At 38.8% G+C, this 24,216-nt stretch overlaps 1 protein-coding gene across 7 annotated transcripts in view; it reads right to left on the bottom strand.

Moving 5' to 3' along the window:
- Positions 1 to 23,521, bottom strand: part of SPIDR (scaffold protein involved in DNA repair) — a 571,046-nt gene extending 547,525 nt beyond the window's left edge. For 5 of the 7 annotated variants that reach the window (XM_064588368.1, XM_064588367.1, XM_064588365.1 and 2 more), the window contains exon 1: positions 23,386 to 23,521. In XM_064588368.1, coding sequence (XP_064444438.1) covers positions 23,386 to 23,418 — 33 coding nt within the window. In that variant the 5' untranslated portion in view covers positions 23,419 to 23,521. The remainder of the gene's footprint in view (positions 1 to 23,385) is intronic. The other 2 variants (XM_064588370.1, XM_064588369.1) reach the window with 1 other exon arrangement.
- Between the last annotated feature and the right edge of the window lie 695 nt (positions 23,522 to 24,216).

Below are 24,216 nucleotides of genomic sequence, written 5' to 3' on the forward strand. Positions count from 1 at the left end.
TATAGAGAATAAACCGATGGTTACTAGAGGGGAGGTGAATGGGGAGGATGGGGGAAGTTAGGCGATGGGACTTAAAGAGTACACTTATCAGGATGAGCACTGAGTAATATACAGAATTGTTGAATCACTATATTGTACACCAGAAACTAATATAACAGTATATGTTCACTAGAACTAGAAAACAAAAAATACCTACCTTGGCAAAAGAATAAAGTGGAAAATTACTCTATCCAATGTTAAAACTATTATATGGCTACATTAATCAGAACAGTGATTTTGGCAAAGAAACAGAAACACAGATGAGTGGGAATTTTAAAAACTGGAAACAGACACTGACATATGTGCTCAACTGGTTTTTGACAAAAAATTAAAAATAATTCAATGAAGGAAGAACTAGACTTTCAGTATACAGTACCACACAACTAAATATCCATAAGCAAAAAAAAAAAAGATTTCAACCTAACATCTTATACAAAAATTAACTGAAAATATGTGACAAACTTGAATGGTAAGAGTCATCTCCTAAACAAGGTCACTTTATCAAGAATGGTAGAAGTACCTTTCTGCCTATTACAGAAACACACAGTCAAGCAAAATGAGGAAAGCAGGAATAGGTTCCAAATGAAAGAACAAGATAAAACTTCAGGAAAAAAAATAAAGCATAAAAAACTAATTTACCTAATAAAGAGTTAAAAATAATGGTCATAACAAAGCTCATCAAATTGGGAAGAAGAATGGATTAAGCACAGTGAGAACTTCAAAAAAGAGATTAAAAAGGGTAAGAAAAGTACCCACTTAAAGTCAAAGAGCTGAAAAATAACTGAAAAATACAATAGCAGGGTTCAAAAGACTAGATGAAACAAGGATTAGTGAACTGGAAAACAGGGCATTGGAACTCACCCAATCACAGAAGGAAAAAAAAAATGAAAAAAGTGAAGATAGCTTACTTACAAGACAACATCAAGTGGTATAACATTTGCATTATAAGGGTCCCAGAAGGAGGAGAGAGAGAGAGAGAAGAGTCAAAAAACTTATCTGAAGAAATAATGGCTGAACACATCCCTAGTTTTGGTAAAAAAAAGACATCCAGATCCAGGAAGCCCAGAGAATTCAAAAAAAAGATGAGGGGCGGGGGGTGGCTCAGTCGTTAAGCTTCTGCCTTCGGCTCAGGTCATGCTCCCGGGGTCCTGGGATCGAGCCCCGCATTGGGCTCCCTGCTCGGTGGGAGGCCTGCTTCTCCCTCTCCCACTCCCATTCCCCCTGCTTGTGTTCCCTCTCTCGCTGTGTCTCTCTCTGTCAAATAAATAAATTATTTAATTTAAAAAAAAGATGAACCAAAAGAACTGCAACAATACACATTATAAACAAAATGCCAAAAGTTAAAGACAATGAGAGAATCTTAAAAGCAGCAAGAAAAAAACAACTTTTTATGTACAAAGGAAACCCCCATAAGACTATCAGCATATTTTTCAGCCAGGAAAGAAGGGAGTGGCACAAAGAACTAGGAAGAAAAAGCAACTTACAACCAATACTATACTCTACCTGGCAAGGTTATCATTCAGAACTGTAGGAGAGAGAAAGTAGTTTTCCAGGAAGAAAAAAAAAATTAAAGGAGTTGATCACCACGAAACCAGCAACAGAAGAAGTACTAAGAGACTTCTTCAAGCTGAAAAAAGGCACTAATTAGTAACAAAAAAACATAAAAATATAAATCCCACTGGGAAAGGTAAATATGTAATAAAGGCAGTGGATTGATCACTTATAAAATTAGTGTGAAGGTCAAAAGATGAAAGTAGACAAGAGACCACTAAAACAGATAAGGCAAAAACAAAATAAAAATATGTAAAATGTGGCATCAAAAAAATTAAACTGGGGGGTTAGAGAGTGTAAGGAATAAAAATGTAGTTTTAAAACACATTCAAACTCAGGCTATTATCAACTGTAGGTAGATTATTGTATGTGCAGACTATTATATGTGAGCCAAAAACAAAAACCTACAGTAGATAATGAGAAAGAAAACTAAGCATAACACTAAACAAAGTCATCAAACCACAAGGGAAGAGAGAAAGAGAAGAAAAAAGGAACAGAGAGGAACTACAAAACAGCCAGAAAACAATTCAACAAAACGGCAGCAAATACATAACTATCAATTACTTTAAATGCATGTGGACTAAATTCTCCAATCAAGACACAGAATGGCTGAATTGATTTAAGGAAGAAAAAAAAAAACTATACTACCTACAAAAGACTCACCTGAGATGTGAGGAGGTACACAGACTGAAAGTGAATGGATAGAAAAAGATGTTCGATGTACTGGAAACCAAAAGAAAGCTGGGATGGCTATAGTTATAAGAAACAAAACAGACTCTAAAAGAATGTAATAAAGGACAAAAAAAGGGTATTACATAATGATAAAGGTGTCAATCCAAGAAGAGGATATAACATTTCTAAATACTTATTACATACCCAACAAAAGACCATCCAATTATAAAAGCAAATATTAACAAATCTAAAAAGAAATTGCCAGCAATAGAATAATAGTAGGGGACTTTCATACTCCACTTAAATCAATGGATAGATCACCCAGATAGAAAATCAACAGGAAACATGAGCCCTAAATGATACAATCAACCAGGCAGACTTACTGGATAAATACAGAACATTCCAGCCGAAAGCAAAAGAATACACATTCTTTTCCAGTGTATTTGCAACATTCTCCAGGATAGAGCGTATGTCAGAACACAAAATAAGGTGCAGTAAATTTAGAAAGATTAAAATGTCAAGCATCTTTTTCAACCAAAATGGTATGAGCCCTCTTACAGAAAACAAATCAAATACAAGAAAACTGGAAAACTCACAAATATATAGAGCTTAAACAGGCCACTGAACAACCAATAGGTAAATGAAATCAAATGTGAAATCAGAAATAACTGGAAACAAATGAAAATGGAAATACTACATACTAAAGGCAGGATGCAGCAAAAGCAGTTCTAAAAGGGAAGTTGACAGGATACATGCCTACCTGAAGAAACTAGGATGGAGGATATGTATCATACACATACACACACACCATGGAATAATGGTCATAAAAAGAAATCTGACCAAGCATGATAATATGAATGGATCCTGATGATTTTATGCTAAATGAAATAAGTGAGACAAAGACAAAAACAAACACTGTATGATCTCACTTATATGCAGAATCTTTAAAACAAATGAGCAAAACAAAACAAAAAACTCAGAGAGAGTAGAATGGTGGTTACAAGGGGAGGAGGGCTGAGGGTGGGTGAAATTGGTGAAGGGGGTCAAGAACTATAGACTTCCAGTTATAAAGTAAATAAGTCATGGAAATGTAATGTACAGCATAGTGACCGTAGTCAATAATATTGTACTGCACATTTGAAAGTTGCCAAGAGAATAAATCTTAATCACAAGAAAAAAACGTTTTGGTAACTTTTTGTGGTGATGGATGATAACTGACTTACTGTGGTGATCATTTTGCAGTGTACACAAATAACAAACCATAATGTTTATAAAACCTAGTTTATAAAACCTAAAACCAGAATGTTATATTGCCAATTAAACATCTATTTTTTAAAAAATGGGTAAAAGGGGCGCCTGGGTGGCTCAGTTGGTTAAGCAACTGCCTTCGGCTCAGGTCATGATCCTAGGGTCCCAGGATCAAGTCCCACATCAGGCTCCCTGCTCAGCAGGGAGTCTGCTTCTCCCTCTGACCCTCCCCCACTCTCATGTGCTCTCTCTCTCTGTCTCATTCCCTCTCTCTCAAATAAATAAATAAAATCTTTATGAAAAAAAAAAAGGGTAAAAGACATGAATGGATAGTTCACCAAAAAGGATGGATGGCAAATAAGTACACAAAGACATGTTCAACATCATTAGCCATCATGGAAATATAAATTAAAATCAGGATTAGTTATCAGCACACACTTACCAGAATGGCTAAATTAAAAAATGTGATGGTCAAACTTGCAGAATAAGGAGTAAGGACCTCTAATAACCCACTCCTCCATAAAAGGAACAAGAAGAGTGGCAAAAATAGTCAAAATCTAATTTTTCAGAGCTTAACTATAAGCTCTTAACAATCTGAATAGCATTTACCCAAGAAAACAGCTGAATCTCAACAAGAACAGTAAACTTTGTGGTGTTTTAACTTGCCCTAGACTCATGCCTAGGTTGCCACACAGCGAGAGAAGGAACACAAGCAGGGGGAGTGGGAGAGGGAGCTCCATGGCAGCCTCAATAAAACAGTAATTTCATAACCAGAGTAGCTGTGCAAACCAGCAGCCTAGCAGAGAGGAAACTAGGCTTAGAGCTCCTCACAAGGCCCTATCCCCAGAGTACTATCACTATCTGACCTGCCTGGTAGCTTTTGGGAAAAAACTTATTCATGGGACTTATAATTTGATTCAGCAGTTCTTCGGTGGGAAAGCCCTATCCCCAGGCCATTTCTTTAAAACAATCAGCAGCAATGAATTATTAATTATAAATTATTACTAAGCAAATTATTATTGCAGATATCTGAACCAGCAATAGTGGTTTAAGGAATCAAGACTGGCCAAAAATACCTAAGAAAGAAGATCTGGAAAATGTCCATAGGTAGTCAATGCTACTATTGGTGTAGGGCTTTGTTTTCCACTTGGCACTCATTAGCTCACTGATGTGGATCAAGCTGGTGGGTGACAGGAGAAAATGACTTTGCCCTGTCCTCTTGTCTCTGGACAAGAGGAACATATTCCTCTGTTTGCTCATTTTACAGGTGAACTGACATATTCTTTGGGATCTTGAATGCTATTTGTATGAACAGAACTGTGCGTGCTGAGGAAAAAAACTAAGAAGGCCCAAATCCCTCAACTCTGGAAAACCCTGAGGCCCTGTACAAGGAGAAAGTAATGGTCAAGTTAATTATAAACTGCCAGAGGACAGAAGGCATGCTTCCAAAAAACACAGAATCCCTTGGTAAAGGATGAAAGACTTACTGACTCAAGGCACTTAAAGAAATCTCTGTTCTTTTGTTTTTTTTTTTTTTAAAGATTTTATGTATTTATTTGACAGAGAGACAGGGAGAGAGGGAACAGAAATCTCTGTTCCATTCAGACAACTAAACTAACCATATAGTGTCTTTTTGTAGGTACACACAACAGAAAACACGAACTTTACAAAATTAGCCGAGAAAGGGCATTAAACAAAGCAAATTGCAACAACAATAACAACAAACCTCTGGAGAGGGAGTAAGGGAACTTAATGCCCAGAGTTGTTACATTATATTATTTAAAATGTTTAGTCTTCACAAAAAAACTGAAAGATACATGAAAAAATAGGAAAGTATGACAGGGAAAAAGCAATCAAGAGAAAATGTACCTGAGGGAGCCCAGAAGTTTGATTCAGCAAAGACTTTAAGTCAACTGTTACAAATAAGCTCAAAATTCAAAATAAGGAAATTATGTCTAGAATACTTTATCATTATGAAAATGCCTCACCAGATAGAGAATATAAAGACATATCAATCATTTAACAAGGAAAAAAAAAAAACAGGAAACAATACAATCAAATAGAAGTTTAATAGGGAATAGTACAAAAACTAAAATGAAGCAGCTGTTACATAGACAAAAAATTTGAGCTGGTAGAAGAAAGAATCAGCAAACTTTAAGACAGGACAAAACACAGAGGAAGGGTAAATGGCAGAGAAGTAGGGCAACCCTAAGCCTGTCTCCTCAGTTGAACACAGCTAGATAAAGATGGGATCATTCTGAATACCTACAAAATCAATCAGAAGTATCAAAGAACAAAGCTCTACATCTACAAACCAGAAAAATGACCCATGGAAGGCAGGAACTGCAGAGACCCTGGGAGAAAAGAGCGGTAGATGCTCCCCAGGGAGGAGTCCTGACTGAAGAGGGAGTAGCAAAGAGACAGAAAAAGCATGGGGAAAAAAAGAGAAAAAGAGAAAAAAGTGAAAACAAGCACAGGGAGCTGCACAAGAAAACTATTGCTCAAAACCACTGATGGGGGGGAAAGGAGAGAGTTACCACCAGTTTTCTGTAGATAGCAGAGGGCAGATTCTGAGAGTTACCACCAGTTTTCTGTAGATAGCAGAGGGCAGATTCTAAGGTATCAGAGGATTGCGACATAGCCAGGTTCATGCTTGGGGAACTGAATGGTGCCCTGATGGGGGAGCAGAGTTGAGACCCACCAGCACGCAGCCTAAGGATCCCCAGGGTCACACAGGGAGAAGTAGTTCCCCTGCTTGGAGTGCATTTGGGAGAGGTGACATGGCCTAAATGTCCAATCAAAAGACATAAGGTATCAGAATGGATTAAAAAAAAAACCCAAGACCCACTGATATACTGTTTATGAGACTCATTTTAGACCCAACAACACCTACAGATTGAAAGTGAAGGAGTGGAGAAACATTTACCATGCTAATGGACATCAAAAGAAAGCTGGATTAGCCAACCTTATATCAGACAAACTAGATTTTAACCCAAAGACTGTAATAACAGATGAAGAAGGACACTACATTATAACAAAGGGGTCTATCCAACAAGAAAATCTAACAACTGTAAATATTTATGCCCCTAACTTGGGGTAGCCAAATATATAAACCAATTAATAACAAAATTAAAGAAATTCATTGTTTACGATATAATAATAGTAGAAGACTTTAATATCCCATTCACAGCAATGAACAGATCTTCTAAGCAGAAGATCAACAAGGAAACAAGGGCTTTGAATGACACAATGGGCCAGATGGACTTCACAGATATATTCAGAGCATTTCATCCTAAAGCAGAATACACATTCTTCTCAACTGCACATGGAACATTCTCCAGAACAGATCATATCCTGAGTCACAAATCAGGACTTAACTGGTACAAAAAGACTGAGATCATACCCTGGACACTTTCAGACCACAATGCTCTGAAACTGGAAGTCAACCACAAGAAGAAATTTGGAAGGACCACAAATACATGGAGGTTAAAAAACATCCTACTAAAGAACTGAATGGGTCAACAAGGAAATTAAAGAAGAATTTTTAAAATACATAGAAGTAAATGAAAATGGAAACACAACAGTTCCAACCCTTTGGGATGTAGCAAAGCCAGTCCTAAGAGGGAAGTATATAGCAATACAGGCCTTTCTCAAGAAACGAGGAAAGTCTCAAATATACAATCTAACCTTACACCTAAAGAAGTTGGAAAATGAAAAGCAAATAAAGCCTAATTCCAACAGTAGAAGATAAAAAATTGATCAGAGCAAAAATCAATGACACAGAAACCAAAAAAAAAAAAAGTAGAACAGAGCAATGAAATTAGGAACTGGTTCTATGAAACAACTAACAAGATAGATAAACCTCTAGCCAGACTTACAAAGAGAAAAAAGGAAGGACACAAATAAATGAACTCATGAATGAAAGAGGAGAATCACATCCAACACCACAGACATAAAATTATAAGAGAATATTATGAGCAATTATATGCCAAAAAATTAGGCAATCTGGAAGAACTGGATGCATTCCTAGAAACAAATGAACAACCAAAAGTGAAACAGGAAGAAATAGAAAACCTAAACAGAACCATAACCAGCAAAGAAATTGAAGCAGTAATCAAAATCTCCCAACTAACAAGAGTCCAGGGCTGTATGGCTTAGCAGGGGAATTCTACCAAACATTTAAAGAGAATTAATACTTATTCTTCTGAAACTGTTTCAAGAAACAGAAATGGAAGGAAAACTCCCTAACTCATTCTCTGAGACCAGCATTACCTTGATCCCAAAATCAGACAAAGACCCCATCAAAAAGGAGAATTTACAAACCAACATCCCCGGTGAACATGGATGCAAAAATTCTCAGCAAGATACTAGTTAATACAGTAAATTAAAACACTATATTAAATTCACCACAACAAAGTGGAATTTATTCTGGGGCTGCAGGGGTGGTTCAACATCAGCAAATCAACTATTGTGATACATCACATTAATAAAAGAAAGGATGAGATTCATATGATCCTCTCAACTGATGCAAAAAAAAAAAGAAAAATATTTTTTGACAAAATACATCACCCTTTCTTGATAAAACTCCCCAAAGTGTAGAGATAGAGGGGACATGTCTCAATATCATAAAAGCCATATACAAAAGACCCACAGCAAGTATCATCCTCCATGGTGAAAAACTGAGAGCTTTTCCCCTAAGATGAGGAACACAACAGGGATGTCCACTCTCACCACTGTTGTCCAATACAGTATGGGAAGTCCTAGACTCAGCAATCAGACAACAAATAGAAAAGGCATCCAAATCGGCAAAGAAGTCAGATTCTCACTCTTCGCAGACGACATGATACTGTACGTAGAAAATCCAAAGACTCTACCCAAAAATTTCTAGAACTGATAAAGAAATTCAGCAAAGTCACAGGATATAAAATCAACGCACAAAAGTCTGTTGCATTTCTATATACTAACAATGAAGCAGCAGAAAGAGAAATCAAGGAAATGATCCCACTTAAACTATATCAAAAACCATAAGATACCTAGGAATAAACCTAACCAAAGAGATTTCTGTACTCTAGAAACTACAGAACACTAATGAAAGAAATGGAGGAAGACACAAAGAAATGGAAAAACGTTCCATGTTCATGGATAGGAAGAACAAATATTTTTAAAATAAAACCAATCTACACATTCAATTCAATCCCTATCAAAATACCATCAGCATTTTTCACAGAGCTGGAACAAATAATCCTGAAGTTTGCATGGAACCAAAGAAGACCCCGAATAGCCAAAGGAATATTGAAAAAGAAAACCAAAGCTGGAGTCATCACACTTCCAGACTTCAAGCTGTATTACAAAGCTGTAATCATCAAGACACTACAGTACTGGCACAAAAACAGATACATAGATCAATGGAACAGAATAGAGAACCCAGAAATGGACCCTCTACTCTATGGTCAACTAATCTTTGACAAAGCAAGAAAGAATATTCAATGGAAAAAAACCAGTCTCTTCAACAAATGGTGTTGGGAAAACTGGACAGCCGCATGCAGAAGAATTAAACTGGACCATTTTCTTACACCATACACAAATAAATACGAAATGGATGAAAGACCTAAATGTGAGATAGAAATCCACCAAAATCTTAGAGGAAAACACAGTCAGCAACCTCTTTGTCTTCAGCCACAGCAACTTCTTGCAAGACACATCTCCAAAGGCAAGAGAAACAAAAGCAAAAATGAACTATTGGGATTTCATCAGGATAAAAAGCTTTTCCAAAGCAAAGGAAACAGTCAACAAAACAAAGGCAACCTGTGGTATGGGAGAAGGTATTTGCAAAGGACATACTGGATAAAGGCCTAGTGCCCGAGACCTATAAAGAACTTATCAGGGCACCTGGGTGGCTCAGTTGATTAAACACCTGCCTTCCACTTACATCATGACCCCCAGAGTCCTGGGATGGAGTCCCGCACCAGGCTCAGCAGAGATTCTGCTTCTCCCTCTCCCTCTCCCTCTGCCTCTCCCTCCTGCTTGTGCTCTCTCTCTTGCTTGCTCTCTCAAATAAATAAAATCTTAAAAAAAAAAACTTATAAAACTCAACACCCAAAAAAAACAAAGTCCAGTCAAGAAATCATCAAAAGATATGAACAGACATTTCTCCAAAGAAGAAATACAAATGGCAACAGACATATGAGAAATAGCTCAACATCACTCAACATCAGGGAAATACAAATCAAAACCACAATAAGATTCCACCTCATACCAGTCAGAATGGCTAAAATTAAGGAAACAACAAATGTTGGTGAGGATGCAAAGAAAGGGGAACACTCTTACACTGTTGGTGGGAATGCAAACTGGTGCACTCTGGAAAACCGTAGGAGGTTCCTCAAAAAGTGAAAAATAGACTTACCCTATGACTCAGCAATTGCACTACTAGGTATTAATCCAAAGGACACATAGTGATGTAAAGGAGCTCATGCACCCCAATGTTTATAGCTGCAATGTCCACAATAGCCAAACTATGGAAGAGCCCAGATATCCATCAACAGATGAATGGATGAAGATGTGGAGTATATACGTATATACAATAGAATATTACCCAGCCATCAAAAATATACAAATATATGTAAATATATACACATATATGTGTGTGTATAATGGAATATTACTCAGCCATCAAAAAGAATGAAATCTTGCCATTTACAATGATGTCGATGGACCCAGTGAGTTATGCTAAGCAAAATAAGTCAGTCAGAGAAAGGCAAACACCATATGATTTCATTCGTGTGGAATTTAAGAAACAAAACTGATGAACATAGGGGAAGGGAAGAAAAAATAAAATAAGATAAAAACAGAGTAGAACACAAATCACAAAAGACTGTTAACTATAGGAAACAAACTGAGGGTTACTGGAAGAGAGATTGGATTGGTAGGGAGAAGGGATAATTGGGTGGTGAGCATTAAAGAGGGCACTTGATGTAATGAGCACTGGGTATTATGCAACTGATGAAACACTAAATTCTACCCCTGAAACTAATAATACACTATATGTTAACTAAATTGAATTTAAATATAAAATTTTTTAAAAAGTTGAAAAATGAAATTTAAGGAATCCCTTAAAAAGGATTATGAAATTTTATTTTAAATAGTTCTGAAGTGCCCCCCTTCCAATTTAATTTATGTGGAAGATATGACCAGTTTAGTATTCAATAACTTCACTGATATTTACCAACGTATCTATAACACACTAATAACTAAAGGAGCAGGTCTAACTTTGTTCCCATTATGTAATAGCATAACTTATAATATGTCATTTCATTTTTTTTTTTTTGCTTTTGTTTCTATGTGTTATGGGTGAGGCTTCATTCATCTTTTTTGCATGGGATCTTAGAGGATTAAAGAGGAAATGATAACTTAAAATGTTTTTATACTTGAAAGATAAATGAGTATAAAGATTCAATTTATATGGAGCTTAAAATAGTCATCTACCTTCTCCCTTCTCAGACCAATCTTTTAGAATGGAATATTACTCATAGTTAAAGGATTAACTTAAAATATACTTGTCTTTAACTCACTTAATCTGAAAGTACAGTTTTCCCTAAATTTCTTCCCATTTTTATAGGTAAAACATTAGAGGAACATAGCAAGGGGTAAGCTTTTCTATTTTATTTTTTATTGAACCTGTGCTGGGAAGGAGTAGTTTTTCTTTGCCTTTATACTTGGTGAGAAGTCAAAAGAGAAACTGAAGACAAGGTAGATTATGTTCTTAGTTTAGTCTCTTTCATCCCAGCTCTTACTTCCTGCCCCATCCTGCTTTCCTTACTGTCCGGATTAATTAGATAGCTGATTTTATTTTTTTTTATTTATTTTATTTTTTTAGTAATCTCTACACCCAATGTGGGGCTCGAACTCACAACCCCAAGATCAAGAGATGCATGCTCTTCCAACTGAGCGAGCCAGTAGCCCCAATAGCCTGCCACTGTAACGTTTAAATAAAAGTCACACATTTCTACTTTGAAAACATCATAATCACTCTTCACTTCAGAGTTTGCTTTGCTTCTCTGTACGGTTATACCTTAGGGATCTTTTTCCTCCTTTAAATTACTGATAAAAATGATCTTGCTTTATATGTTGTATATTTTGAAAGCATAGTATTTTGTTAAATATATATTAGAAAAGATAAGAAAGGCAAGGAGGTAGAATGATTTTTATAAATCTGCATGGATTCATTTTAGATCTGTAGATAACGTGTCTTTTTCCAACTCTGTTTAGTTAAGGTGTACAGTATTTATTTAACCTTTCTAGTCAACATTTTAGAAAAAGTCTGTGCTTTTGAAATAAGGGAAAGAGTCACTGACTTTGAAACCACCATTTTCCTTTTTAAAAAAATGTCATTTTTTGCTTTGGTTTTTGATCATCAAATATAATTTTGTAGGTTAAACAGTCTAGATGCACTGATCTTGAAAAGGGAGACTTTGTTTAAGTCCTATGTCCACCATGAATATTGAAACTGTTTCATGATATCGTATGGGTTTTTTTGATTTGTGTTTGATACAAATGAGTTTATTGACTAAATATTAGCTTAATAAAGAATTATAAAACTCACAGAAGAATAAGAGTTCAGCAAAGTTGCAAAATACAATCTCAATATAAAAAATCAATTGTATTTACACATACTAACAATGACCAATACATAAATGAATTTTAAAAATTGTGCTAATAAAACCATAAGAAACTCAACTAGAGAGAATAAACAGAGGGTTCCTGGAAGGGAGGTGGGTGGGGGGAGCTAAATGGGGTGATGGGTATTAACGAGTGCTCTTGTGATGAGCACTGTGTGTTGCCTGTAAGTGATGAATCATTAAATTCTACCCCTGAAACTAATAATACACTATACGTTAACTCAAATTTAATCTAAAAAAAAAAAAAAAATGCACTAATAGTACCAAAAAGAATAAAATACTTAAGGAATAAATGTAACCAAAAAAGTGCAAGACTTTCAAAGTGAAAACTATAAAATACAGTTGAAAGAAATTAAAGATCTAAAAAAAATGGAAAGACATGGATTGGAAAAGGAAAACAATTTTTTCTGAGAGAGTGAGAGTGTAGGGGGAGGGGAAGAGGGAGAGACAGAATCTTAACCAGGCTCCATTCCTAGCATGGAGCCTGACTATGGTCTCAATCTCATGACCCTGAGATCATGACCTGAGCCAAAATCAAGAGTCGGACCTTTAACCAACTGATCCACCCAGGTGCCCTGGAAAACTTAATATTAAGATGACAGTACTCTCCAATTAATCTACAGACTTAATCCAATAAAAATCCCAGATGGCTGTTTGCAGAAGTTGACAAGCTGATGTTATTATTCACATGGAAATTCAAGGAACCCCAAACACTTTAAATAATCTTAAAACCTAAAAAAATTAGAGACTTCACAAGCTACAATAATTAAGAAAGTATGGTACTGGCATAAGGACAGCACACACATCAGTGGAAGAGAATTCATAATCAAGAAATAAACTCTTACATTTATGGTCAATTGAATTTCAAAAAAAAAATAAAATATAGTGGAAAAAGAATAATCTTTTCAACAAATGGTGCTGGGACAACTGGATATCCACATGCATAAAAATGAAGCTAGACACCTTATACCACACACAAAAATTAACTCAAAGTGAACCAGTTTTAAGTGAAAAAGCTAAAACTATAAAACTCTAAGAAAAAAACTCTTAGAAATAAATCTTCATGGAGCACCTGGGTGTTTCAGTCAGTTAAGCGCCTGCCTTCAGCTCAGGTCATGATCCTGGAGTCCCAGGATGGAGCCCCACATCAGGCTCCTTGCTCAGCGGGGAGTCTGCTTCTCCCTCTCCCTCTGCTCCTCCCCCACTCATGCTTGCTCGATCTCTCTCAATCGCTCACTCTCAAATAAATAAAATCTTTTTAAAAAGGCGGGGCACGCCTGGGTGGCTCAGTCAGTTAAGCGTCTGCCTTTGGCTCAGGCCATGATCCCAGGGTCCTGGGATTGAGCCCCACGTTGGGCTCCGTGCTCAGGGGGCAGGGGGGAGTTCTCCTTCTCCCTCTGCCCCTCCACCTCCCACTACTTGTGCTCTCTCTCTCCCTAATAAAGAAATAAAATCTTTAAGAAAATAAAAGAGGGGCGCCTGGGTGGCTCAGTTGTTAAGCGTCTGCCTTCGGCTCGGGTCATGGTCTCAGGGTCCTGGGATCGAGCCCCACATCGGGCTCCCTGCTCCATGGGCAGCCTGCTTCTCCCTCTCCTACTGCCCCTGCTTGTGTTCCCTCTCTCGCTGTGTCTCTCTCTGTCAAATAAATAACATCTTAAAAAAAAAAGAAAAAAGAAAAGAAGAGAAAAAAAAAAGAAATCATGATCTTGGGTTAGACAATAATTTCTTAGGACACCAAAAGTATAAGCAATGAAAGTAAAAACAGATTGGACTTCAAAATTTTAAAATACTTGTACTTCAAATGACACCATCAAGAAAATGGAAAGATAGCCCACAGAATGGGAGAAAATATTTGCAAATCATATATCTGATATAGGAGTGGTATAAGAACTTATAAAAAACACTTTATAAAAGTAAAAAGATAAATAACCCAACTAAAGCATGGGCAAATAACTTAAATAGGTATTTCTTCAAAGAAAACATAAAAATGGCCAATAAGCACTTGAAAAGACATTCAACATCATTAGGAAAATGTAAACCAAAACCAAAACAATGAGATAACACTTTCTACCCATTAAGATGGCTAAAATCAAACGATAGGCAATGACAAGTGTTGACAAGGACGTGGAGAAATTAGAATCCTCATTCCTTTCCGATGAGACTATAAAATGATGCAACCTCTTTGGAACAAAGTTCGGCAGTTCTTTAAAATTTAATCACAGAATTACCATACGACCCAGCAATTCTATTGGTATGTTTATAGCCAAGAGAAATGAAAACTTAGGTCAACCCAAAAACTGGTACAGAGAGGATCATAGTGTTACTCCTAACAACAAAATGTAGAAATAATCCAAATGTCTATCAATTGATGAATGGATTTTTTAAATGCAGTATATCCATGCAATGGAAAATTATTCAACTATAAAGAGGAATAAAGCAACAACGACGGGTGCACCTTGAAAACACTACGCTAAATGAAAGAAGCCAGTATAAAAGACCAGATATTATTCCATTTATATGAAATATCCAGACTAGGCAAATCCATACAGACAGAAAGTAGCTTTGTGGATGTCATGGAGTTTTTTTTTAGGGTGATGAAAATGTTCTGTAATTAGAAATATTTGCCCAACTCTGTGAATACACTAAAAACCAATGAACTGTATACTTTAAAAGGACAAATTTATTATCTCTGAATCACTCACACATTGCCAGTCACTGTAATATTGTACAGCCACTGTGAGAAACAGTTAGTTTACTATAAAACTAAACATCCAAGGGTACCCGGCTGGTTCAGTCCACAGGGCATGCAATTCTTGATCTCGGGCTGCAAGCTTGAGCCCCACATTGGGTGTAGAGATTACTTAAAAATTCGATCTTAAGGGACACCTGGGTGGCTCAGTTGGTTAAGCATCTGCCTTCGGCTCAGGTCATCATCTCAAGGTCCTGAGATGGAGTCCCACATTGGGCTACTTGATCAGCAGGGAGCCTGCTTCTCCCTCCGCCTGCCGCTCCCTCTGCTTGTGCCTGTGTGCACGCACTCTCTCTCTCTGACAAATAAAATCTTTAAAAAATATATAACCTTAATAAAATAAAACTAAACATCCAATTACCATATGACCCAGCAATTATATTCTTGGGCATTTATCTTAGAAAAAAGAAAACCTATGTTCAAACAAAAATCTGTACACAAGTGTTCATAGCAGTTTAGTCATAAGAGCCAACAGTGGAAACAGTCCAGATATCCTTCAACAAGTAAAATGTTGAGCCAAACGGTAGTACATTCATTCCATGGAATACTACTCAGCAATAAAAACGAACAAACCAACTTGGATTAATCTCCAGAGTATTATGTTGAGCAGAAAAAAAAAAAAAAAAATCCCAAAAGATTATAAACCATACAATTCCATCTCTATAACATTTTTGAAATGATGCAATGTTTAAAATGCTAGGGGTTAATGGTGGGAGTTACTAGAAGGGAGTGGGTATGATTGATTATTAAAGGGATCCCTGTGCTAATGGAACTGCTCGGTATCTCTAGTGGGGGTGGATACATGACCCTATACATGTGTAAAAATGTACAGAACTAAATACACAAAGTCTAGAGAAATCTGTACAAGATAATTGGATTGTATTAATGGCAATATATCTGTGGTGATGCTGTACTACAGTTTTGTAAAATGTTACTACTGGAGCAAACTGGGTGAAGGATACAGGAGATCTCTATTACTCTTTACAACTGTATGTAATTCTATAGTTATCTCAATTTTAAAAAAGTAATTGCCTCTCAGGGACAGAATTAAGTACAGGAAAGAATAGGGCAGGGATTGCTGGTTTTCATGAGAAACTTTTTTGTACTATTTCATCTTATTTGTAAGCATATATTATTGATTAAAAAGAAAGAACACCTTCTCCCTTAAATGAGGCATATACGTGAAGTACTTGACAATAAACATTACTCTCTTTCCCTTCCATTTTAAGGATAATGTAGACTAAGATGTCAATACTAAGTAGTCTAATTCTGAATAGAGCCACCAGTAAGTCATCCGATGAGATTATCAAGGGCTAAAATTGGAACCTTAAGGTATTCCTACCAAGATAACTATGAGAGAATCCCTCACCATCACTGAACAACTTTAAAACTAAGCCCTCTTCCTAGTCCTTCTTCAGCAAGCTGAAAGAAGTAATTCCAGGGAAATCTAGAGGCAAAGTAATAGAGGATGTATGATAGGTTTGTCCTCATATAAAAATCCTTTCATTATCATGGTGTTTTATTATTATTAACTGCTTTCATTACCGCTAACACTGAGTGCTTATGTGTTCAGCATATCATTTCATGCATTCTCATCATTTAATCCTCATACTAATGCTGAAAGATATAGGTATTATTTCCATTTTGTAGACAAAAAAACTACAACTTAGAAATGTTAGGTCTTTGCCCTAGTCAGAGAGCTAGTAAGCAACGTCAATATTTTCCCCCATGTACATCTAATTACAGAAATAGGGATTCTAGCCACTGACTCTGCATTATCTCATCTTAACAAAAGTGCCTAACAATAACTATAATGTGCACCTTCCACACAAAGAAGGTACCACTGGCTGAGTTTCTGACTGAGTATTTGGGAATTCTCTGAGTATCTGGGAATTCACTGGGACATTTTTAAGTCTCAAGCCCATTCATTTTATCAGTCACTAGCTTGCTCCCAATCATGATGTCTCCTCTACCATTCTGCACTCTATGGCCAACAACTCCAGTATTGCCTTTCAAGCATTAAGACTCCTTCCCTTCTACCAATTCACTTTACCAATCACCAATCCACAGGGCTACTGTAAAAAGACCCTAAAATGAGAACTTCCTTCCTATTTTCTTATTACATGTCCTTGGGCAATGCTGGTAAACAGTCTTAATCATTCCCTAGCTCTCTACTCACACACACATACACACAATCACATACATACACCAATTCCATACCCACACTTCCCTTTACTTCTCCATGTCACTGTCATAGCTCAAGTCATCACATCTTCCCCAAGGTTAAAATCTGAGTTCTCCTTCCCTATGGTCTCAGAGTAAAAATGTTCCTAGTCTTCGAAATTAAGCCCTTTCTGTAACAGAATCCAATCTTTGTAGTAAAGGGTCCTTATTTTCTCCACTGGCTCCATCTTTCCTGCTTCAAAGAAGGAAAATGTTTCCTTTCTTGAGAAACACTTTTCACTTGAAATGTAGCCCTGTGTACTCTTCAATTCAAACAGACATATACACTGCATTTAATTAATACTTACCATCATACCCTTGTCATTATGCAAGAAGCACCAGAAATAAAGTAAGTTTTTTGATGAGAACCCAAAAGATTAAGGAAGGAGGGTGTCACCAGGAAGATATAATTTCCCTTTTCTCCCTTTTAGGATCTTGCCAAGATAGTTTTTCCTTCGGTGGGAAAAGAGTGGAGAGAACAGGGAGAGCTACAATTCAGTCTGAGGAGGTAAAAGGAACTGTGAGTAAAGGGGAAGACCAGGAAATCTCAAAAGGTAAGCAACTGGGAGAGAAAGGGAGTATTTGTGGTCATTCCTGGCTTTTAGCAAGGAAAGGGAACACAAAGCATAAAGGAAAAAAGAACTTGAAGCGACAGTGAGGGGCCTAAGTCAGGAGGGAAGAAAGAACTAAAATACTCCTAGCCTTTGAGCAACTGCCTGCCACAATCTATCCCCTGGGCTGAAGTTTCACATATCTGTACATCCTAACTCAGGTAAGAAGCAACTAATTCTCTTCAACCTTTCTGTTTTTCAGAGGTTCAACTTCTGGATCACCATTGATTCTCCCCTCTTCATCTTTCAATTTCAGTGCCTATCTCCTCTTCCATTTATAATTTATCAACTCAGTCCTCTCCCAACACCATTCCCAATTCTACTGCTTTAGTCCATGACCATATCAACTGTCATCTTAAGAGTCCAGAAAGATTTCTGTGGCTTGTCCAAAATCACAAAATTAGTTATTTGCAGAGCTGAGGCTGGTACCCAAGTCTTCTAAGTTATTTCCCTATGTTTCTTCAGAGCTAGAATACTTGCAAATCTGGCTCCTGGGTGGCTCAGTCGTTAAGCGTCTGCCTTCGGCTCAGGTCATGATCCCAGGGTCCTGGGATCGAGCCCCGCATTGGGCTCCCTGCTCTGCGGGAAGCCTGCTTCTCCCTCTCCCACTCCCACTGCTTGTGTTCCCTCTCTCGCTGTGTCTCTCTCTGTCAAATAAATAAAATCTTAAAAAAAAAAAAAAAAAGAATACTTGCAAATCTTCTGAACTAGTACCCCTTCCATTCATTCATCAGATATTTAAGTCTCTGTTGAAAGCGGAGGGGCCGTGGGTAACAGCTGGGACACCTTCTGTAGGATTCCTATCGCTGGCTTAATATGCACAAGGGGTTATGGCAGGTGCTCTGGGGGACATGGCGTGAAGACATAATCTTAAAATGTCTACATTATTAAGATAGGTACAAGTAAACCTAATACAAGACATGAAGCTATAAGAATGATATGTACAAAGTTTCACAGGAATACAGAATAAAGTCCATTTACAACTGGGATGATCAGAAAGAAGGTGGGATTTGAGGTGGACCTTGACAGATGATCAAGGTTCCAATAAGCAGAAATGGAAGAAATGGCATTACTCCAAACCAAGAACATGAGTAAATACCAAGAAGCAAGAAAGTACCGTGAAAACAGTCATTTACTTTACCTAAAGGATAAATAATGAACAAAGTTAAGGAATAAGGTATGGCCACTTTGTAGAAGCTGTGAATAACAGGATGAGAGCCTGAACAAAAGCAAGGTCTGGAAGTGACTACCTGTGTACAAATCCTGGCTTCTTCACTTAATTGCTTTGTGACCTTGGGCAAAGTACTTAACCTCTCTGCTATACCTCAGTTTTCTTGTCCATAAAATGAGACCAACAGAACCTGTTTAAAAAGACTGTTGAATTAAATAAGTTAATACATATCACGTATTAAGTCCAAAATAAATGATTATGTAGTCAATAAGAAGTAAAATGATGCTTAAGCAGAGGAATAACAATATAACTAAAGTGGTGTCTCTAAAGGAAAGTCATCTCAGAAGATGGAACAGGAACATGCTTCATGGCTGGTACCACAAAACCACTCCAAGCAGGGAGTACTTTGGACCTGACCTAGGGTGACAGAAAAGGGGGGGAAAAAAACCTGAGGATCTGTACTGTGGGAATCTGGCCAAGCTCCCAAAGTATATGTGGAGCAAACTAGTTTTGGTCCAGCAAACACTAAAATTACTTGGCCCCTAGACTCCTACTATAAAATAAGAATAATAGTCAGAATTTGCTAAGAAAAAAATTTTCATAAGGACTAAATATTTTGACATAAGGATACTGAACCTGACAGCAATGAGAAAAATGCATAGTGCTAACTACTGGTGACCCAGACATGGATAAAACAGATACGTGTTTCTCCTCGTGGAATTTGAAGCATGTTCCCTGTGGAGTTCAGATGGTATTCTTTGACAAGACAGTGAACTCTTCATGATTCTAAAAGAGTCTTTACCCCTTTGTTTCAAACCTCTTGTATTTTAGAGATACATTTTATTATAACATCTTTATAATAACTAGAAATAATTTTAAATAGGAAGTATGTGATTGAAAATTGTGCCTTGTTATCTGTTCTTACCGTATTATAATTTAACCAAGAAAGTTGAGAAGAGTGAAAGCATATGTATTAAAGTAAGGGAAATGTACAATTCACCTTGTAACCATTTATAACACCTTATGTAATTTTCCCAGACTGGTTTATCATGTAACAATAAAGAAAGCTTTTCTAGGGGAAAAAAAAAAAAACCCTGGGGAAAAACTATTGGTAGCTAGCCTCCAAGATGGCTCCCTATCATTCCTACCTTTTAGCATTCACATCCTCTCTAGTCCCCTCTCACACTGTACCAGGTTGATCTGTGATGAAGAGAACAGGATGGAAGAGATGATATGTCACTTCTGACACTGTTATAAAAGACACCAGGGCCTCTTTCTTAGCCCATCCCTCTCTCTTTCTCTTCAGAAAGCCAGTTGCCATGTTGTGAGAACTGCCCTATGGAAGTGGCAAGGAACTGACCCTTGCCAACAAACAGATGGGTGAATTTAGAAGTGGATCCTACAACCTCAGTGACCCTTTGACTGCCACTTGTAGGAGACCCTGAGCTGGAACCAGCCAGTTGACCCATTCCCAGATTTCTGACCTTCAGAAACTATATGAAAAAATAAGCATTTGTTTTAAGCTGCTTCAGTTTTGAGATAATTCGTTAAACAGCAATAGATCACTAATACAATTATTGAAAAGAAAAACTGATAAGTTCCTGAGAGCCTCAAGTCAAAAACTAAGAGTTCTAAGTTAGGATGTAATATGAATGCCTGACACTAAATTTTTCGTTGCCAAGGCATCCATTTCAGAAGACATCATCTTGAATAAACATAGCACCAGTTACATGACAATTACTAGCAGATCGGCATGATAAGGAATTAAGCCGTCCCTCCCTCCTCATGAAGGTCCCGCTTTCAAAACACCTTTCAAAACACCCTCGATAACCTACAGTTAAACCTACATAACTGACCATTTGAGTGACCCTGCTTCTTCCTTCTGGTGCCCTAATTCCCACTCTTAGGCTTTAAATTAGCCAATAAAGGGGCGCCTGGGTGGCTCAGTTGGTTAAGCAACTGCCTTCGGCTCAAGTCATGATCCTGGAGTCCTGGGATGGAGTCCCGCATCAGGCTCCCTGCTCGGCAGGGAGTCTGCTTCTCCCTCTCCCGCTCCCCCCTCTTGTGCTCTCTCTCTAATAAATAAATAAAATCTTTTAAAAAATAAATAAATAAATTAGCCAATAAATAATTAACCTCCAAAACCCTAGATATCCCACCCTCAGACCCTAATAAAATCAGACCCCAAGTTCTCTTGCTCTCCTTCTCCCCCAGCCTCCCTCAACCTCGCAGTGTGGCCCTTGGGTGTGCAATATACCCTCCAGGACCTGTGAGTAATAAATCTCATTCCTCAAAGTTCCCTGATGGATTTTGCTGAAGTGCATCCTGCAATCATAATAACCACAAGGTCTGCTCAGCCACAACAGTGGCTCTGGTTGGGAGAAATGGCTTGCTACAAGTAATGTGGGGGCCCAGGCAAGTGCCTCAGGCATTCCTAGCCAAGCATCACATTGAATAGGATGAGACCAACACAACGCAAAAGAAACTATTAGGGCTTCGTGGACTAAGGATACGAAATTAATGACTTCATGATACACTGAGTTTAAACTGAGCCCAAGGAAAAGTCAGCTATATAGAGTGACAGCTAACATCAATCTATGAGATTGCAGAGAACAAATTTGTAAAAAAAAAAAAAAAAAGCACCAGGTCAAAAATTAGAACATGGCAGCAAAAGAGTAAAGAGAAGTAAATAAGGGGTGCCTGGGTGGCGGCTCAGTCAGTTAAGCATCCAACTCTTTGATTTTGGCTCAGATCATTATCTCAGGGTTGTGAGACTGAGCCCAGAGTCCAGCTCTGCACTCAGTGGGGAGTCTGCTTGAGATTCCTCCCTCTCCTCCTGCCCCTTCCCCCACCTCATGCACTCACACTCTCCTCTCTATATAAAAATAAATCTTTAAAGAGAAGTAAATGAGCAGATGCAAGACAGGAAGAGAATCAGGATAGCAAGTCAGGCACACTTGGGCCCCTCCTCAGAAAAAAAAAATTAAATAAAAGTAAGTGATGTGTCAAATGCTACAGTGACCATGAGTTAACAATTTCATGTAATTCCTTGATTTTTTTTCACATTTGAATATTTCTGGAATCAGAATGTGTCTTACAATCAATAGGTATGTTTGACATAGGTTTCTTTTACTCCCTATCATCAGTTACAAAATTCACAGTGTCTGACAACTGATGATATTCCAGAAGCAAAGAAACATAATAAGCAAGTTAAACCTGTATATGTGGGCTATTTTTTCAAGAAGGTTTTTTTATTTTTGTTTTGTTTTGTTTTTCGTAAAAGGAAAAGGAGTCAAAAAGGAGGCACTCAGAGACATCTGGGTGGCTTAGTCAGTTAAGCCCAACTCTTGATTTCACTCAGGTCATGAGATCAAGCTCCCCTCCCCGCTCCCCTTCCCCCCCCCCCCCCGCTCCCCGCCGTGGGCTCTGCGCTGAGCATGGAGCCCCCCTTAAGATTCTCTACCTTTCCCTCTGCTCCTCCCCCCTGATGGAGCGCTCTCTCGGGGGAAAAAAAGAAAGCACTGTGTTTGCTTTTTAAAATTTTGTTTTAATATGATGAGACAAGCATATCTGTAAGCAAGGAACTTAGAAACAGCTTAAAAAGGTAATGGACACGTGAGTGCCAAGACAAACACAACTCACGGAAGAAAAAGATGTACTCACAAATACAGGTACAATCATCTAAATATCATTAATGCAAGACTTCCTTTACACGTACTCCGTGTCCAGACACTGTGGTATAAGTTGGTATACACAGTTTGGCAGCGGTTAGCTTTAGACTCCTCTCCCACTGACGCAGGAATAGAAGATTCAGAAACAGTTTAGAATAGAAAGGAAAAGTGTGGCAACAGAGATCTCTGGGGAAAAAATGGTACATCCATTCCAATATCTACCGCTGTCTTCGTGTGTACCGGACAGTCAAAAAGAGACAATGCCAAACACTAAAGAGCGTAAATATATCTCACATGCTAGTTCCAGATTCAACTCCTGTTGCTCACTTCCATCACCTCTCCGGCTGCGACCTCTCGCCTTTCCCAGAGAAGTGGCTCTACCCTCCGCACCTCCAGTGGTTTTTCTCCCGGCCCTCCCATCCCACCGGGAAGGCGCGACCCCGACGGCCCGCGGAGGCCTCAATACGCACACCTGTGCAAGAGACCGACCTCAGAAGAGGCAAACAGCGACGCGGGTTCTAGCCATGCTCACCCACGGAAGCTGCCGCAGCCTAGCCTAAGATCACCGTCTACACAGCGCCCACCTCTCACCCCTACCAGCCTGAGGCCAGCCACGCGCTCCTTGAGCCCCGTTTGCCCGGCCCATGGGGAATAGAGAGGAGTGGGGACACACTGGCGCGCGGAGGGGGAAGGAGGAGGGCGCTCCAGGGCGACCAGCAGAGACAGCGCAGACCCGCTTGGCCTGACGCGGGTTCCCAACCCAGAACTTACTTACCTTCCGGCCACTAGAGCTACTGCTGCGGGACATCTCCAGGTACACCGCCTCCGCCCACGCGCTCAGGCTCCCCAAAGGCGCGCTTCTTGCTCAAGGCGCCGGAAGGCTGCGCGCCTCCGAACGCTCAGGGCGCGTCATATCGCGCGCTGCAATTGGCGGGCGCTCGGGCAGGGGGCGGGGCTTCTCCGGGCGCCCTGCCCTCTCGGCTCTTTGCGCCACGCGTGCGTTGCGATTGGAGGACCTCGGATGTGGGGCGGGGCTTCTCAACCACTCGACTGCACAGAGTTAATATGGCTGGGTTGTGACCGGAGTCGTCCGTGTTCACCACCTCTGTGAGTACGCTGCTCATGGCACTTATCGCTGAGGCTTGGGATTCTGTGGAGTGAGCTCTGGGAGGGCTGCATTGCTGCCCATGGAGTTCCTGGTTGGGGAGCTGCTGGGCGGGTTCTTGGGGGGGGTCAGACTCCAAGTGTTTTTCAAATAAAGTTCTTAGGTGGTCTGTTTTGTCAAGCAACAACTGACCTTAAATAAAAACTCGAGGGGCCCCTGGGTGGGTCTAGAGTTATCACTAGGACCAGTGGTCAGCTGACACCCAGAACTAATAATGAGCAGAACCAAAGGAAGTCTCTGGGGGCCCAAGACCTATTAAATCCCTTTGAAAAGGGGAGGATTTTGGCAGCAAACTGTCAGATTTTTCAGACCTGACCCCTCTATGTCTGACCACTTCATTTTTTTTTTTTTTTTTAAGATTTTATTTATTTGACACACAGAGAGATAGAGAACACAAGCGGGGAGAGCGGCAGGGAGAGGGAGAAGCGGGCTCCAGGGAGC

This window comes from Mirounga angustirostris, unplaced genomic scaffold (genome assembly GCF_029215605.1).
Source record: "Mirounga angustirostris isolate CCGP_5_RB_7025 unplaced genomic scaffold, mMirAng1.0.hap1 SCAF_4, whole genome shotgun sequence".
Taxonomy (NCBI): Eukaryota; Metazoa; Chordata; class Mammalia; order Carnivora; family Phocidae; genus Mirounga; species Mirounga angustirostris.